Source organism: Triturus cristatus, chromosome 2_2 (genome assembly GCF_964204655.1).
Source record: "Triturus cristatus chromosome 2_2, aTriCri1.1, whole genome shotgun sequence".
NCBI classification, from domain to species: domain Eukaryota; kingdom Metazoa; phylum Chordata; class Amphibia; order Caudata; family Salamandridae; genus Triturus; species Triturus cristatus.
This window is the reverse complement of record NC_140582.1, coordinates 291,051,012-291,070,590: the sequence shown is the minus strand read 5'-3', so window position 1 is coordinate 291,070,590 and position 19,579 is coordinate 291,051,012. Positions and strand designations below refer to the sequence as shown.

Below are 19,579 nucleotides of genomic sequence, written 5' to 3'. Positions count from 1 at the left end.
AATTCCGCCGCTGAACACCAATTATGTTATAAAAACCCCACTCCCACACCGGAAAGGGTGGTGGTAACGGAGTCTTTCCAGACATACACAGTGGTAGCTTGGCTCGAGTGGTCAGGGGTCAGGCACCGTGTTAAGCATACGCCATACCCACACAATGACCATGCGTGCATCCGTTCCAAAAACGACACTACACCTTAAAAATTATGAAAATATCTGTGTTTATCTTCTTTTCTCTTAGTTGCTGATTAAATAAATAATAATACAATCACAGTACACAAGGCTTTTTCTGTGGAAGGGTACGTCAAATAAATACTGTCTTAACGATTCAATAAATAAGGTAGATCATAAATAATCAAGGCATAAATATAAGTGCATTACATTACAGGCAATTAAATATTATGAGGCAATAAATACTGTACGACAATAAATATTGTGAAACAAATACTGTGAGGCAATAAATAGGATAAATACAATAAATACAGTGCTCTCAATAAATAATAAAAGCCAACAGTTACACTTGTAAATCAGTTCACATTCCTGAGGTACTATGGGATGATTTGACCCAATCCCAGCTTGTAAAGATTTGGATGGCCTGAGGGGTATACTCCCTGGCTTGGACAAGGCTGAGGCCTAAACTGAGGTAGATAAAGGGGGAATCTAGAGATCTGGCTCTCCCACACTACACCACCCCTCTGTATTAGTCTCAGCTCACCCCTGGCACAGTCAAGCTGGTTCCAGCACCCTAGGTTAGTCTCTCAGGGCTCCACAGGGCCTTAGGCGCCCTCTATTCCACTTACTGCCCTTTCTATGTAGCTCCGACGTCGCTGGAGTCGAGTCGACGCCGTGAGGCGGCTCCGGTTCGATGTCGGCGGCCTCGGCGCAATGTCAGTTCTTGACGACGTCGATAGGCGGCTCCGGTTCGATGTCGGCGTCCTCGGCTCGATGTCGACCTCCGGTTCGATGACGTCGGGCTGTCTTGGCTCGATGTCGACTTCGGGCAGCTCCGGTTCGATGTCGGCGGCCTCGGCTCGATGACGTCGGGCTGTCTTGGCTCGATGTCGACTTCCGTCGGCTCCGGAGTGCGACCTCCACTCCCGACCTCCGGCACGATCCTCTTCAGGTTCCGGCGACTCCGGAGTCCGATCTCCACTCCCGACCTCCGGCACGCTTCACCTCGGTCTCCGGAGGGCGGACTTCACTCCCCCGTCGACGCCGCTCACTTGACCTCAGGTGTCTTCCTCCTCGACCTCTGGTACTCTCCACGACCTCCGTCGGCGCCCTCTCTCGACCTCTGGCGGCTCCGGGTACGACGTCTGCTTTCCAGTCAGCGCCGCTTCTCCACCTCGGGCTCCAGGTCTCAGGCTTCTCGACGTCGGACTCCAGGGAAACCAATAAACAGGTCAGATTCTGGCTTTTCTTTACTTCTAAGGCCTGTTCCTGCTGTCCAGGTCCTTAAGATGGTTTTTCTTGCTTTTTGCCACACAGGGCTCCAGGCTGGGCTCAGTCAGTAGGGACTAGTATCAAGGGTGGGTTTATGGACCCCACTCCAGGCACAAGTTTCCACCCCTGCTGCCTCACTCCTTCCTCCTTCAGTTCTGTGCTCCTCTCTCTTCACCAGTCAGGTGCCAACTGCCAGCTCCAACTGTCAACTCTGGCTTAGCTTCCCAACATTCCAAACCGCCTCCAACTGTCACAGGGTTCTGGAATGTTCTGGAAGGTGCTGGTAGGTTCCAGTGGGTTCTGATGATGTCACAGGTGGCCACCATTTTGTGCTCCAGGCCCTCAGACAGAAGTTCCAGGGGTAGATAAAATGGCTCCCTGAATCTGCATCAATACGAAAAAGTCTGGTGGTTCCCAAAAAGGAAAAATACTAACAGGGTTTGAGGCAAAAGTGGGACAAAATAAATAATGATGAGGAGGGACCACCCAAAGGGCTGACAGGTCTAACAGAGCGCATTTTAACTAACTTCAAAAGATTGATGGTTACATCTTAGAGCTTACTTGATGGCTAGAATAATCAACACTTACACACAATACACAACTGATCGTTCTAGACAGGATGTTGAAAAAAGGGCAACTTATTACATTTTCAAATACACACAATAATTAACATTACCGATTTTTCCAATTCGGTGAACTTGGGTTGGAAGTCTTGATATTATTTTGTGCCTTGAAGCAGCAGCAACAAAACGTTGCCCACTCTTGACCGCTGCGGTTATCTGAGTTGCCTGTTCTTGAGCCTGGCGTATTCTGGTATGTGTCACTGGTTGTGGCAAAGGTTCTCTGAGGGGCACCAATACCTCTTTATTCGATTTTGCCTAGGCACAACAATTTTGAATTACTATATTGATTTCAACAATGCGCTTGTCCAAATATGATCAGACCACAAACATCTATGCTCTCAACAAACACTTGCGGCATACTTTTTCAAATGCAATTCTTAAATTCTAGCTAAAACCAGTTTAGGAAGAGCCAGCAGAGTGGAACAATGGATAGCATCATAACTGATTCCAATTAATAAACGTTCAGTATATTTTAATCCGTTATAACCATCTCAATGACCATTGAGAAAGAATATGCTCACATGGGAAGGGGTTGTGAGAGCTCACACACACTGTAGCTTTCTCCAACGGGTAACCGGTTTAGTTTTCAAGTAGTTTCACAAATCTTTAAGAATAAACAAATTTATCTTTGCAAATCAGATTCATATACATACTACTCCTCCACACTTTATCCAGCAGATTGTTAGTATAGTGAATAGTCGACTGGACCAAATATGCCAGACATTTGCATTAACCCATGTAATAGGTTTTGTCCACCAACAAATGCTAAGGAGGGTATGGGGGTTAGAGGCGGAGAATCATCCTTCATGGGCACGCAGAAAATATGAGTATAAGCTGAAGCATTTTGATCCCATGTGCACTTCATTCCACAAGTACATTTTTGTAGGAAATGTGACTGATAAAAAAATATGGTGAATGATCACGAATAGCCACAATATTCTGACTTCGTGAGAGTCTACCTTACCAATGGACAACTATCTCTTTGCCTTGTCTAGAACACTTATGTTACCATATTTATCCCTACACCTACGTTCACATGATATCATCCAGATTCATAAATTTTCAACAACCTTACATTCCAGCCCGAGAGGATTGCCGCTTGCCTGGAAGGGGGACTCCAACCCCCAGTGACACCGGCGCTAGGAGGTGCCCACCTGCCGTGTCACTCCCGCTGCGCCCGAGGCGCTCAAAGCCACCACAGGGCCCCCGTCTGTGGCAGGAAGGGGAGGCCCCCTGGCTCTGGTCATCTTTGGACATCTGCACACCTGCCATCGCTGGTCCGTTCCTCTCGCTCAAGTAAGCACATTTTGTTTATACTTCATCTCCTACTGGAATGGGGGCCATACCAAAAATTCGAGGGGTGAAGGTGGCTACGCCCAAATCCTTGTCTAACTCTACACTTGATTGCTTTCTTCTCTGGCCCACTAAGGCCATTGACATGGAGATCCAAGTAGTTGAACGACAGCTCTGTGGGAGGGGGTGACCCACTTGTGACCGTTGCGCAGCCAGCCCCAACCAATGAAACTAATGACACAAGTCAATTTTATCATGCATCTACTAGGACTATAGAAACTTCTCCACCTGTCCTGCTGCATTGTAGAACACCTCAAGCCTCACCAGTATGTGATTTAGCAGGTAAAAGGAAAAGAAAGATCAATCATCTGGAGCCTACACGGAGCATACGGGCCAGATCTAGGAAAAAACTTCTAGCCCCAAACCCAATAGCCTACGCTGATCCACCACAAAGTTCTTCAACTTCGACTGGTTCCAACTTAACCTTGTCATCCCACCTCGAGGACAAGTTTCTGCAAATCATGGCTGCACTTACAACCCTCATAGAGGAAACAATTGCCAACAACGTTTTACCTATTTTAGAAAGACTGGACAAATTAGAATCAAACATAGCTCTAATGCATACTTTGCTTACTGATATGATATCAGGGGATGGGGCTAAAAAGAAAGAGTTGGATAAGGGCCTAGATCATGGGGGGAGCACCAACCCTGAAGAGGGGGCCTCAGCTACGTGCGGCAACTCATCCTGTCCTGCTGTTCATGCTCACCCCATAAACGCTACCAATGCAGTGCCGCAAAAACACTCAGTGACGCAAGCTCTAGGTACCAGGGCTCAGCACGTTCATCCCCTGGCAAGACTAGGCCTAGCCCCTCTTTTGCAACTACCAATGGAATCCGGGTATGCCCCAAACATCAAACACTAAACCTGCCGCGCAAAAATTAATTAGCTATTCGAGACGATAAGGTGACCCTTCACCTTCCACCCGAGTATTGCCCTTATGTGGCAATTCTTACTAACGTTTCCCCGCTGAAGGAAAACCAAATGAATCGCAGACCCAGTTAAAGAATAAAGTATGTTACTGGCTACTACAGAACACAAGCTTCACAAACAGAAATTTCATGACATTTTGTTACTAAGGCGGGTAAACTGGGTAGGCCCTCTACGCAAATCCCATACTGGAGATTGCATCATGATTAACTGTAGATCTCTAATTTTAACTAGTCGGCTGCTTGGTAGGGAGCCACTTCCCATAAATCGGAGGCCAGCCCAGGGGATTGACATTCTACTGCTTGGGTTTTTCTACAGGCATCTTGAATGCAGAGGGAGGATCTCTCTGACTACTGGGCTACCACGTAGGTCGCCCTCTATGCATTTGGAGGTCACCCCTCTGGAAACAAAATAGATGCCAAACATTAAGTGGTTTAGATTACCAAGATTGACTACCCGTAGTTCTTCCTCCCCCAACAAGCACCGTACAGGAACCACCCACCTCACAGTTAGATGAAACCCCTGCGATTTATAATATTAATCCTGCCCCAAGCAATCATGAAATGTCATCACCACCAACAAATTGAGCCCAAGGGAGTAACTAACATAGGACTCACTCAGGAACCGATAATCGAACTCCAGGAACTTAAACTTCTATCCTGGAATGTTGTAGGCATAAGGCCCAAGCTACTTGACCCTGACTGGTCTAAGTGAGTTGACGATTTTCATCTATGCCTATTACAGGAAACATGGGCAGTTGAACGTGTTCATAGGGTGGGTTTCACTACATACAGTGTCGAAGCAAAGCAGTCTAATGTTGGTCGCACAGCTGGTGGTCTTCTAATCTGGGTCAAAAACACCTTGGGCTGCAAAATCAAGGTTCTAAACCTCAGTTCTGTGGAAATACTCGGGCTAAAACTATCCTCTCTCAAAGGGAACATCCAAGTTAGGTTATTTAACATCTATAATCGCTTTAAGAGTCCTCACAAGTTATCAGGCACATTAACATTAACTAATTACCTTGAAACTGCTAAGGGGAATCACCGACTCATAGTTGCAGGCAACTTTACCACAACTTTCGAACGTGTAGACTTTGGCTTTATCTCCATCTAATGTTAGTTCTTATACAAAGGGATTGCTAAGCTTCAGATACCACCCATCAAGAAACACTAGGGTGGGGCATCATGTTTTATCATTTATTAATACTCATGGGGCACAAGCGTGTAATGGTCGGACTGATTCTGATAGAGAAGCATGCCACACGTTCAAGTGAGGGGCAACCAAAACTAGGATTGATTTCATCCTTGTCGATGTTTAACTTTGGCCTAGTGTTCAAGATATGGCTGTATAAATACGGGAAGATAGCGACCACAATGCTCTGGCTCTCACACCGTCGGGCACAGCCTTACTGTATGGCAACTCTGGGCCTATGACCGCACCGGTTATCACTAGTAACATTAAAAGAGTCAAATGGTCAATGATACAGGCTGATTCAACTGCTCTTCTGAAAATGTATTCTGAGGTGGAGCAGACTCTTGTGGATTCGAGTACTATTGCCACTAGCATAGATGACACTATGGCTCTATTTCTTCAATTGAACGCCCCAATTAGACCAGTATTCTACAAACAATGTAATGGCCATCTTGCAAAACAGCCCCGTGGTTTAATAAGGCCTGTGGTAAAGCCAAGGCGGACTTAATTGTGGCAGTAAAATCGAAACTTCCCATAGACAAAAAATTACAGGAAGCTTTATAAACTGACCCAAGCCAAGGCAAAAAGGGAATGGGAGGCAGAAAATTGGGCCATGCTTGTCGAGGCGTCAAAGCAAAAGAATAGCCAACTGTTTAGGCATCTCTTGTCCAAGGGTTCCCCCAATTTAAAAACAGAAACTGACTTTCATATACAGCCCCATGTGTGGGAGGAGTACTTGGAAGAGCTATACGCAGGACAAGGGGCTTGTCTGATCCTGGCTCGCAATCGAGATATTTAAATATAGTTTTAACATAGGAGACAGTCATTACCCTAGAGGAAACTATTATAGCCATAAAGGCATTACAGAGTGGGAAAGCCCCGGGCCTAGATAAACTTCCAGGAGACATGTACAAGGCCGAACCTTTAATATGGGGACCTCTACTTCAAGTAGTTTTTAATGCCATCATTCTTGGTGGCAAAATCACGGCGACCTGGAGGGGTGCCGAGATTATCCCTATTCACAAAAAGGGAAACAAAGGGGCTTCCTGTAACTAAAGGCCGATCAGACTTCTAGATACCTCCCAAAAAATCTTTTGTAAAATTATTCTATCTAGGATCCAAAATTGTATCAAGGATAATATCCTCTCAGACCTTCAGGCGGGATTCAGGGCCTCCACAAGTACCACTGACCAAGTTTTCAGATTTCTCCTATTAATCTGGAAGGAAGTGACCATCGGAGGTGGCCACCGGTATGTTGTATTTGTGGCTCTAAAAACGGCCTTCGATTCGATAGATCACACCCAACTTTGGCTAGCCCTGAGCGAACTAGGTCTCCCAGCCTATATGCTTAATATCTTGATCCGCTTACACCACGATACATATGCAAAGGTCAGGTGGAACACTGATGGTAGTCTGACATATTAGTATGGAAAGGTGTACACCAAGGATGTGTCCTTGCCCCAACTCCATTTACCCTCTAGTCTACATTAATGGTTTAATAGAAGAATTGTACAACTGACCATACAATTGTACCAAGATTAGCAGGCAGTTCAGTGCCCTGTCTGCTTTTCGCCGAGTGCACTTTACTTATTGCCAGAACACCAAAAGGGATCCAGAACCATTTGAACAAATTTGATAAAGTATGTAGGGAGAAGGGGTTAGAAATAAATTGTTCCAAGACAAAAAACATGACATTAAATCCCTACAAATTAAATAAGGGTAAACTCATGCTGGGCGCACAAGCACTGGGGCAGGTCAAATATTTTGACTACCTGGGTGTACGTATTAGTGATAGGTTGGTTTGGACACCTCAAATTGAGAAGAGCAATCTGACCCTCCAACATGCAGATAGTCCGGAGGGCCAGGGCGTCCCCATACCGACCGGTGTCGCCCATCTTGGAACTTCATAGGGCCAAAGGACTAGGAGCAGCCCTTTATGGGGCGAGTTATGGGGGCTGGAAAACTTAAAAGACTTAACCCTAGCAGAAAACAAATTTATCAGGGCGATTCTGAACCTACCTGTGAGCACCCCCCTTCTGCCGCTAAGACTTGATCTTGGCTTAATACCTATAGACCATTTTGCTATTCTTAGGGCACTCCTGTTTTGGATCAGAATCTGGACCAGTAACACACCGATCCCGTTGAAGGAGGCTCTGGAGGAACTGATTGCTTTGCACAAACATTCCGGCCGCATTAAATGGTTTAAAAAAAATAAAGGAATGGTTTCTGGAACTAGGGTTGGGGTGTGTCTGGGAGGACCCGGGGTCCATACCAAAATCGATGGTTCCTCTTAAAAAAAGGTTCTGGGGGTTTATGGATTACCAGAGTTTAGAAGGCATTGCGCATGGCACTTTAACCGCTAGTTTTTTTAAACTGTAAAGGAGGGTTTGGCTTTGAAACATTTATGGATGACATCGAACCCCCACAGGCAAAAGCTCTGTACATTCAATTGAGACTTGGGGCTCTACCTCTAAATTCAAGAAGAAGCGCCTGGGAAAATGCAGCTGTAACACCATTGTGCCCTACTTGTCATACCCGATCAGAGACCATCGATCATTTTTTCTTTTGCTGTCCCACCTACGCCGGCTACAGGAAAACCTGAATAACTCCAGTCTGTCGTCTACATGTCCAAGTGAAGCATTGCGTATCCTTAGATCTGACACCACTAGGTGGCTCGTATTTGAAATCGAGATTATTGCTGTATGCTTGGTGGAAAAAGACAAACTTGTCTAAAAGTGTTCTTGAAAATACGACCGGTTAATACATATCAATATAGTTCCTGGGAACGGAATCATGTATTTTATATATTCTCTCTCAGTGCTGCTACAGTGTTTGTTATATGACTTTTATGGAATACTGTATTTTAACTTTTATTGCTTTTATTGTTTATGAACTGTATTAACTTTGTAAATGATCATACTTTTGATCGAATAAAGAATATATACATTCCATTATAAGCGTAAAACCCTGCAATTTCAGACACACACTTACACACAAAGGGCCATATTCACAAACTGCACTTTGTAGTAACTTAGCTTTTGAGTATGTTTACTGCTTTTCAGTATTCATAAGTTGAATGTTTTTAGTAACTTGCGCTATTGTACCAAGTCCCTACTTTAATAATAATAATTTTCTATGGGGGGAGTTGCAGTATCAGTGGTTAGTCATGTGCAGTGCTGGACTTGCTACAAAAGTGTAATTTACTACACAAGTGCAGTTTGTGGATTGATAGAGAGCTGTAGAATCTGAAAGCCCCACACAGTTTCCAACACCCATTCACTGGTGATGAGCACGCACCAGTTGTGTGAAGTGTGTCAACCTGCCCCATATCCATAATTAAGATGAAGGGGTAACTCTTACGGTTATGGATTCCTTGCGCACTGCTCCCTCTGAAGTTGCCTCTGCAATGATGCTGGCGTGCCCATCCATTGAAAGGATAAAAAAAAAACGAAATCTGGCTGTCTTGCCTGGTCCATATTGCGAGCTTTGACCTAAGGGGCGGCCTGGGAAGCAAAGCAATCCGAGTTGCCCTCGTGAAAACCTTTGGGCCATAGATTCTTTTAATAGATGCCTGCACCTTGTCAAGAGAAGTGAATATAACTGAAAATGTCCCCGGTTCCTTTATGAACGAATTGCCAGACTCCCTTAAGTACCGCTCCTGCCTGTGTGGTAAACAAGGTCCCCAGCTTGGGTCTTCCTTGATAAGAAGGGACCTACGTCATTCATACAAGATGATGGCCAGTTAAGCCCATACTGAGAGGGCATAGATTATACTAGAGCCCCGGATTTCCTGGCTTCCTCGGCCATGACTAGGGTCATCGTTAGGAGCCCTGTAATGTCAAGGAGCTTGTCCTGACATGCCAATACCCGTATTTGGGTTGCTGATATATTTGGCTAGGAATGTTGCAATCTGTTTTAATTTCGGGCAAAAGTGCCACTTTCCTGTCTAGGGATGGGGGGGGGGGGGGGGGGTGCATTCACCTTGCAGGTTGTTGCAAGTTTCCTTGTACAGCGGCTTTCTCAGACACCCTTTCACATACGCAGCCCACTTCTGCACCAGAGGCCATTCGGACAACTGAGGATGAAGGTAGTCCTCGGTATTCAACATGTCGGCTGTCAGACTACTGACATTAGGTTTGGGCAGGGCAGGCATTGTGGAATTATCCGGGAGCGTTGCTCTTTAGATGAATTATGAGGAATGCTTTTCCTTTCTCATCCTTCTCTGCGAGGTTTATGCCAAGAGCTCAGTGAGTCATTGTTTAATTGTGCTAATATTTTAGCCTCTTTGGAATAAAGGTTGGTAGAGCCTGAGTCACAACACTTGCTTAGGTATCCAGAAAGTACAATCTTTCAGCCTGATTCACAAAGGTATATTACTCTTTTAAGTGAGTTACCACTTCTGAGTAAAGAGAGAGGATATACACTTTCCCTGTGTCAGATAATTCCCAAATCCGCACAATAGGCGGGCTTGGTAATAGTGACCCCACTCATGGAGTTCTCAAGTTTAGCATCCCGCTCTGATGGCACTTATCTGGGATGCTCCAATTTGCCTCTATCTATTTCAGGATCTCCTTCACAGTCAATCCAGCAACTCCTAAAACACTGGCAGTAGAGGGCACTCTGCGAATTATTGCATGGTGGAGTACAGGCAACAATAGAGAATCCCAGGACTCTCAGAATAGGCTCAGATACAAAGCTTGGGCAGAATCCACTCTCAACAGATACCTATCAGCCTGGACAAGATGGCTGGGTTTGTTCCTACAGAAAAAACGTTGATCCTGTAGGGTCCAAAAGTATGCAAATTCTGAACTTCCTATCAGAGAAGGCCTCACAAGGAATGGTTTACAGGTCAGTAAATTCCTTCAGATCAGCCATCTCATTGGGCCATTCTTTTATCAAAGCTGGTCCTGTAGGAGAACATCCTTGTGAAGAAACTAATGAGGTGAATTCGACTTTCTGCTCCACCAGAACCACAATACTCTTCCCTTTGGGATGTTAACTGGGTTTCTCTCCTGGCAAAACAAAAAATACCTCTTGAGCAAGAATTTATCAGGTAAGCTGGATATGCTTCTTTGTCTAATCTCCTGTAGAAGAGTCTTGGATATCCAGGCTCTGGATATTACAGGTTTAGTATTTACCCCAGAAGGGAGTACTTTACATATCTCTAGACAGAGGCTAATTTCCCAAGTGGTGTCACACCACTCTTTCGAGGATAACCAAATTATACCCTAGGGGCCAGCGACCATGATGGCCGCTCTGAACTGAAGCTCCATGGTGGACCCAGCTCTCCAGTATCCGGAGAGGCGCTTCGCTGCATCCAAATTTCACCAATTCCGCATTTGGAATGCTGGCGGATCACAATAAACTCAACACTGCCTTTCTGTTATTCTGATCGCCTGAGAGATGAGCCACAGAGTCCCCGTACGGGAGAGGACCAAGATGGCGCCTGGAGATCTACGCGACCACATTCTGAGGCCAGGAGCTTGATGCAGTGATGCCACTGGTCTTCTGCTTAAACACCCGGTGGCGGTTCTCCCCCCCCCCCCCCCCCCCTCCAGTAGCGCAGTCCTGTCAGCTGGGCCCCTGAGGGTAGCTGCTTTGGGGAATTGGCTGGTGGTCAGCCCTCCTGACCCACCTGCCTCTGGGACCAGGGCTACTGCTGCCTTGCATCCCGCTTCACATCTCTGGGACTCAAGAATCTCTGTCCCACAAAGAAAGCAGCAACGAGAATGCTGCGGCGCTGCTGCCCTCACCTGCCTTCCGGATCTAGACCGCTGATTGCCGGACATCCCGCTTTACTTCCCCGGGAGACCGGTTGGACTCGCAAGTCTCTCTCCAGCAACAGAAGCAGCAAAGAAAATGCTCCGACACTTTGCGTCTCCAGGAGGTCGGATGGACTCACGAGTCTCTTTCCATCAACAAGGGCAGCGACGGAAATGCTGCGACGCAGCTGCCCTGTACCGGTGAGCCTGATCCCACAATGTCTTCTCCGAATTTGCGTGCCCTCCTAACCCCGCAGCTGCTCTCCTAGTCCAGTTTTGCTGCATGATGGACGCGTGCGATGAGCCTCCCTGACGATGATTACCCGTGAATTGTTTCGTCGACCTCCTACCTTCCTCCCGCCTGATCTGGTGACTGCCTTCCTCATCCAGCCCTTCTCATGGGATTGGTTTCTTTTTCTTCGACCTTGTTGGTTTTCTGTTCTCCCGCAACCCCTCCATTTTGTTTTGAAGTTCTTGGGGTCCATGACTTGGATCCTTCATCTTGCGGCTGCGCCCGAATCTCACTATCGGCTCTTAACGCTGGACACAACCTTTGCCTTCGCTCGACCCCTTATGACTCCCACACCCCTCACTTCTTGTTTTGGTCACAGTAAGGCACGCTTGTGGCTCGTTTCGAATCCATGCCTTTTCTTTCTTTTTCGACCCGACGCAGTGATGGTATAAGGTACTAGATGTTGCTCTTTCATTGAACCCTTACCAGACTCGCATACTCTGACTTTTGTCGTATCCTCAAATACTTTCCTCCATAACAGATCTGCCAGACCAGATCTGCTTTCTAATCCCCTTTACTTTTCCCCCCCAATCCATGAACCACAGAACTTGTTTATCTATTGTTTTTTAAATGTGCTAAGTAACTGATGTGATTTAGACATCACATTTCTTTTCTCGATGCTATGTTTATGCTCCAGTATCTTATGTAACCATGTTGCCCACTGTACGCCTTCCTCATGTTAAGTGCTCTGATACACCCCCCCCCCCCCGGGGCAAGCCAGCGCTATATAAACCTTTTCTAATATTTTCACCTCAGTGCCCAAGCAACGTTGGCCGATGCCCTGTGAGCTGTACTATGCAGTTATTGAGGAGTTGGGCTCTGGTTCACCCCTCAGCCGTCACCTACCCAGCCGGACATCGGACATTGTTTTCCTCGTCTGCAATGCTATTAGACCCTTTTACATGGAGTGCCTTTGTCTACTAGCTTGACTCCTTTAAATGGCCCCCATAAGTATACCCTTGTCCAAAGCACTCCTACTCCCCTTGTTGGGGATGGATCCAGCATCTTTGCCCTGGAGTAAGAGACCCCTCTGAGAGTGTCCACAGTGACAAGGGTGACACATAGTGGAGGACTGGGATTGATCCCCTTACCACTGGGAGCAATCTCCTACCCTGCCCGGATGTCGGACACTGTTACCCCTCTTCCTTCCTTCATTCATTCATTCATTCTTCAGAGTGTGCCCGTGACCAAAGCACTCCTCTACCCTTGTTGGGGAGGGATCCAGCATCTATGCCCTGGAGGCTCAGCGACCCCGCTGAGAGAGTCTGTGTCAATGGGAATCAAATAACTGAGGACTAAGATGGATCCCTGTCCCACGGGGCGACGTCTCCCACCCAGCCAGACGCCAGACACAGTTACTTCCCTGTCTCCAAGCTGTGTCCCCTACCCCCTGCGCTTCCCGCCTTCATTATTTGGCTACCTCTCTATCTTTTTCTCTCTCCCCTGAATTCCTCTCCACTTATCTGCTTTGTCTATTCTTATGCCTATACTCCGCTTAATCTCCCCCTCACCATTTTACATTACCTCCTTACCCCTCTACACGCCAAGAACCAATGGATGTAACTAACTGTTGTACCTTCTGTAACAATGTGTAATTTGTAACCTATGTAACTACCCTCATGTAAAGCGCTCTGATACCTCCGGGTCTAGCCAGCGCTACATAAAACTCAAATAAATAACTAAATAAATAAATGAGATGCATTGAAGCGTACGAGGATATGATCAAAGATCTACATCCTCCAAGAGCACGACAATTACTAATTTCCCACCAAGAAGCCTTTCAAGGTGGTGTCTTCCCACATTATTGCCTGATGAGTGATCCAAAAGTTGGCACTGATATCGGTATCTTTAGGTACATTCCCTAAAGGGTGCAATTGGTTCTAAGACTTACTCTAGGATGGAGGATATAATGAATACAGCTGGCTGGCCCTCCAACTCTACTTTTAAAAGTTACTACTTAAAGCATGTCATGCATACGGCTTCTCTAGTAATGTATTCGCTTTAAACTAGCATAACCCTAGCCTCCGTTCTGGACACAGAATGAAAAAATGTGGAAGCTATTTTAACAGAAAGTTTCAATTCTATTAAGGACATGGAGGAGAGGATTATCTCATCCATGGATCAGAGATCTGATTCCACACCATCCCCCTCAAACCACCCCCACCTGCCCCATTGTACAGTTGTACAATGGTAGGTATATAACATAATAAATATTATGGTCATTCGGCCACTGTTACATTGCACTGTTGCCTTGTTTTTTACCTCCGGTAAAGCCATATCTGGTAGAGACCATCTAGCTGCAGATTGCTTACATTAAAATATTCCCCAGGTGCCAAATTAGATCTGGAACCTTGAGCAGTCCCCTTGTGCTCCAGTGGGTGGTCTAGTTTGGTTCCACAAGGCGTCATCCACGGCACCTATATAGGTGCCACCCTAGCACGCTGACCTCAGTTCATTACTGTTTTTTCCACACCAGAAGCACAGAGCCAAAGAGGTGGAATGACCATTGTGCCAAGGTGATGTCCTGAAGGATCGCTTCAATGTGAGATATACAGTTCGCAGAATAAGGAGGAAAGAACAGGAAATGAGGAATCTGCGGTTAGATCAGAGTCTATCAGATAAGGAGTTAATAAAGCTAAGTAACTTGTTCATCTGATACAGACTATTAACCGCAGATTCCTTACTTTAAAAAGATACCAAAGCAATCTCTCCCCGGAAGTGGGTCTACGGACTGAGTTACGCTAGGAAGTCCTAGAGGACCGAACAGACAAAATGCCCATCATGCCAGACCGGACTGTTTAGGCAGTAGTCTTTAGCGAAAGCGTGAAGCAATGCAGACGTAGCTGCCTGAAAGATGTCCAGAACTGGGACTACTCTAAATGGTACAGTGATCACAGCTTTAGCTCTAGATGAATGATCTCTCAAACACTAAGGGGTCTGCTTCACAGCCATGGCGTAGCAGATTTTGATATCGAGGACAATCCATCTGGAGAAGGTTCTCTTGTTACCTGCCTTGCCTTTCTTCGCACCCACAAAACCAGAAATAATTTGATTGTCCACCCTAAAGTCTTTGGTACAATCAATGCAAAATGGCAACGCTGTTTTAGGGTCCAGATGATGGTGTCTAACCTCTTCCTTGGAAGGAAGAGGGGGTGAAGAAAGTAGGCAGTGTGATATTCTGCCAGATATTAAAAGGTGTGACCTTTTATCTCTGGTAAAAAGGAGGTATGCGCCCTAAGGACAAGCTTATCTGGGAAAAAAGGAGGTGTACAGAAGATTAACGAAGAGCGCTTGTCACTCGCTAATCCTCCTGGCAGATGTTATAGCCACAAGGAAGACTATTGAACAAGTTACTTACCTTCTGTAACGATATATCTGTAAGAAACATTAGTTAGATTCCTTACCTTAGAATATCCCCAGGCGTCAGGCTGGCTCCGGAAAGATTTGTCAGCAATACCCTTGAGCGTCACTAGAAGTCGTCTGAAGCTCCGCATCCGTCGTCGAGATCGCCGGGATGACGTCGGAGGACTTAGACACCGCCCTCGCGCGCTGACGTCAGTTCTTGTACATAGCTTTCCGTGCCAGGAACGCAGAGCCATGCAAGAGACCGACACTGGTGCCATAAATCTAGGGCCCTGAAAGGGATGACCTTAACCCTAGATATCAGTTTGCAGAACGGGGAGGATGGGTGGGGCGGTAAGGAATCCAACTAACTAATGTTTCTTACAGATATATCGTTACCGAAGGTAAGTAACTTGTTCATCTGAAAGAAACACGTTAGTTAGATTCCTTACCTTAGAATAGAAACCCCAGCAATACCAACCCCGGCGGTGGGTCTGCGAACCAAGATCACACCAGGAAGTCCTGGAGGAGAACAGAACGGCCAAAGAAGCCTTCCCTCCGGACTTGGCTGTCCAGGCAGTAATGGTTAGCAAACGTGTAGCTGCCTGACAAATGTCCTGCAGAGGGACTCCCCGACCCAGGGCAGTAGTAGCCGCTTTGGCCAGAGTAGCCCCACAGGAGGTTCCTTCTTAGCCAAGGAATAACATGCCTTATTGCACAAGACGACCCACCGAGAGATGGTCCGCTTGTGCACTGCCCGCACCTTCTGAGCGCCCACGTAACCAACGAAGAATTGGTCATCCACCCGGAACAGTTTCATACGGTCCAGATAGAAGGACAGTGCTCGTTTTGGGTCCAGACGGTGGAGCCTCTCTTCCACTTTCGAGGGTTGCGGAGGCGAAAAGAAGGTGGGCAATGTAACAGACTGGCCGATGTGAAAGGCAGTTACCACCTTAGGAAGAAAGGAAGGACGAGTCCTGAGAACAACCTTGTCCGGATGGACAGAGGAAAGGAGGCTTAGAAGAGAGCCTGGAGCTCACTCACCCATCTAGCAGAGGTGATGGCAACCAGGAAAGAGTCAGAAGACGAAGAGGACGATTATGAAGTGGCTCAAAAGGAGCGCACATCAGATAGGTTAACACCAGGTTCAAATCCCACTGAGGCATTACGAAGGGGACAGGAGGAAACATACAAGTAATGCCTTTAAAGAATCTAGCAACAACAGGGGACTTGTAAAGAGAAGACTGATCAGGAAGCCATAAGAAAGCAGAAACAGCTGAAAGGTATTCCTTGAGGGTGCCCAGAGCAGAGCCCTGCTGGGCCAGGGAAAGTAGAAAGAGGAGAACCTCAGAAAGAGGGGCGGAAAGGGGATCCACAGCCTTTGCTGTGCACCATGCCACAAATTTGTTCCACCTGCAGGCGTATACCATTTTAGTGGAGGGACGCCTGGCTGCCAGAATGACATCACAGACTTCAGGAGGAAAGTCAAATGGCATCAACTGCCGCCGCTCAATCTCCACGCAGGGAGGTGGAGGCTGGACAGGTTCGGGTGGAGGACAGTCACCTACTGCTTCGACAGAAGGTCCTCCTGAAGAGGCAGTCGAATCGGGGGATCGATTGACAGACTGAGTAGCTCGGGATACCAGTATCTTCGTGCCAAATCCGGAGCCACAAGGATGACTTGGGCCCGGTCGCGCTTGATCTTCAGCACTCTGGGCAGAAGTGGTATAGGCGGAAATGCGTACAACAGACCGCAACTCCACTCGCGACGAAAAGTGTCGCCAAGCGAGTGCCGCCTTGGAAATTCCAACACGCAGAACTGATGACATTAAGCGTTCTCTTCGGTGGCGAATAGATCGAACCAAGGCAATCCCCACTGCCGAAAGAGGCCTTGCGCCACGTCCAAGTTCAGACGCCATTCGTGATCCATCATGCACCGGCGGCTGAGTTTGTCCGCCCTGGCGTTCAGGGAACCCGCCAGGTGTTGAACCACCAGGGTGATGCCCTGATGTTCCAGCCATGTCCAGAGGCGCAGAGCCTCCTGACAAAGGGTCCACGACCCCACCCCGCCCTGTCTGTTGCAATACCACATGGCGGTGGTGTTGTCCGTGAACACCTGCACTACACTTCCCCGGACAGATGGAAGGAATGCCTTCAGTGCAAGCCGGATCGCCCGCAGCTCCAATAGGTTGATATGGAGCCGAGAATCCACCGGAGACCAGAGGCCTCTGATCTCCGCCTCTCCCATGTGGCCCCCCCCACCCCCCTCCCCGGAGGGACGCATCCGTCATCACTACGTGCTCCAGTTGGGGTAGGGAGAGGGATCTGCCACTGACCCAATCTCGGTCCGTGAGCCACCACTGCAACTGTCTTGCAGCACCCTCTGAGATCAGGACGCGGTCGGACAGGTTGCCCCGATGCTGGGCCCACTGAAACTTCAGGTCCCACTGCAGAGCCCGCATCCGCCATCTGGCGTGATGTACCAGCAGGATGCAGGAGGCCATCAGACCCAGTAGCCGCAGCACCAACCTGACCGAAATCCGGGATAAAGGCTGTAAGATCGGAATCAGAGCCTGAATATCCCGAACCCGCTGTTGGAGGATAGACCCGGAACTATGTCGAGTCCAGAACTGCTCCAATGAAAAGGAGCTTCTGGGAGGGACTGGAGGTGGGAAACTACTGTCTGGGGGGAGCCCGCCTTCAACAGCCAGTCGTCGAGATAGGGGAAGACTAGAACCCCTAATCTGCGCAGATGAGCTGCGACCACTGCCATCACTTTCGTGAACACCCGAGGGGCACTGGTGAGGCCGAAGGGGAGCACGGTAAACTGAAAGTGCTCGTGGCCTACCGTGAGGCAGATGCTGCTGGGGCAGATGTGGGCTGACCGGCTCGGTCCCCCTGCTCCGCTTCGGCGGAATTCGCGACGGCGATGAGGCTGGTTCTGCGGCCTGTGGCTAGACGGACGTGTAGGGGCGTCCCTTCCTTGGCCACGAAAGGGGCGAAAAGCGGAAGTTTGCCGGCGCAGGCCCGAGAGGCCCAAGGACTTGGCCGTAGCCCTGGAGTCCTTAAAGCGCTCCAGCACATAATCCGCTTTGTCGCCAAAAAGGCGACAGCCATCGAAGGGCTTGTCCATGAGGGTGCTCTGGACATCCCCTGAGAAATTCGTGGACCTCAGCCAGGCGTGGCGACGAATCGCCACCATGGTCGCAATTGCTCTACCTAGCGAGTCCGTTGTGTCAAGCCCACATCGTATCGAGTACCGTGCTGCATCCCGCCCCTCAGCAAGAGCCTGGGCGAGCCGTGTCTGGGCCTCCTCCGGACACTGGGGCAGCACGTCCGCCACCGCAGCCCACAAAGAGTGGGTGTAACGGTTGTGAGAAGTTGGCCCGATATATGATGTCACTAGTTCTAGTGTACACCTTGTATCAGTCCAAACAACGCTTATGGTGATTGGTTGTAAAGTCAACCTTATAGACCAGCTATCCTAGTGGTAGCATGGACAAGAGCAGTCTTAGGCTAATCTCTGTATGGCATGTGAAGCCAGCTGTTACACCACTATAATCCCTTGAATACCAAATGAAAGGACACCACACCAGATATATATAAAATTAGAATGTATTTATTCTAACATATACCCTCAGCACTCTGAGTTCAGAGGTCTAAGAACAACAATTTCTTAAGTAGCATACGTTAAGTTACACAGGAAAAATACAGTTAGGCCCAGGGGCCACGCAAACCATATACTAAGAAAGTGGTATAAGTACCACATCACGAACAGGGAGTAGGCCAAGGGAATCGCTGGGGCTACAAGACCCAACCAATAGTTAGGAAGTGGGAGGCCCACGGGAAGCGTGTGCAGTGTGGAAACACACACGCGGGTTACATTAAAGTCAATGGGAATGTAGCAATTAGAAATAGGAAGAATAAGGACACTTCCGAAGTAACTAGGAGGAAGCAACTAAAGACTTCGACACTTGGATAGTCAATATCCACTGGAGCACCGGAGTACTCGCGTTACCTCACCCACAGGAGACGGGTGCATAGGTGTGAAGATGTGTCGGGTGTTGTCGCTGGATCCTATGGCTGCCTGAAGAACAGATGCTAGCAGGCGGCCAGGAGGAAGATGTCCGGTGGATCCAAGGATGGATCTTGAAGGAAGAACACCTGCAAGCAGAGGGGACAAAGTCTGGGTCACTAGCCAGTGACCGTGTGGAACCAGGAAGGAACCAGGCGATGTCGTGCAGAACACAGGTGATGTCTTGAAGCTTGTCTCTGCAGCTGTGTGGACCAGGAGGCGTAGAGGACGACCAGAACCAGGGTACGAGCTGTCCCACGAGGGATCTTGCTGCTGGCGGAGTCGACGTCCCGATTGGAGTCAACAAGCCTTGGCAAAGGCAACCCACGCGGAAATGGAAATTCGCTTCAGGTGCAGACCAGGAAGGCCTGAGGTGCTTCTTTCACAGGTAAGCAAGGGCCAGTCTGGAGGAGCCAAACCAGCGGGGAAAAGTTAAGGGTTCGTCGTCACTGAGGCTACCAGCCAACGGGCAAGCAACCGGACAGACGCGTCAAGCAGGAAAATGCAGAAGGGCCCCACGCAGAACTCGTGGAGTGTGGAGGGCTGATCTTCGGTGCAGATGGTGCTCGGGGT

The 19,579-nt window shown here is 48.1% G+C and overlaps 1 protein-coding gene across 3 annotated transcripts in view; it reads right to left on the bottom strand.

Moving 5' to 3' along the window:
• The window catches only part of LOC146862153 (RNA exonuclease 1 homolog), a 919,286-nt gene that overhangs the window by 718,077 nt on the left and 181,630 nt on the right, over positions 1–19,579 (bottom strand). For all 3 annotated transcript variants that reach the window (XR_014978103.1, XM_085641330.1, XM_085641329.1), the window contains exon 4: positions 2,117–2,318. Coding sequence is in view for 2 of the 3 variants with exons in the window: in XM_085641330.1 (XP_085497456.1) it covers positions 2,117–2,318 (202 nt within the window). In the remaining variant the exon portion in view is untranslated. The remainder of the gene's footprint in view (positions 1–2,116; positions 2,319–19,579) is intronic.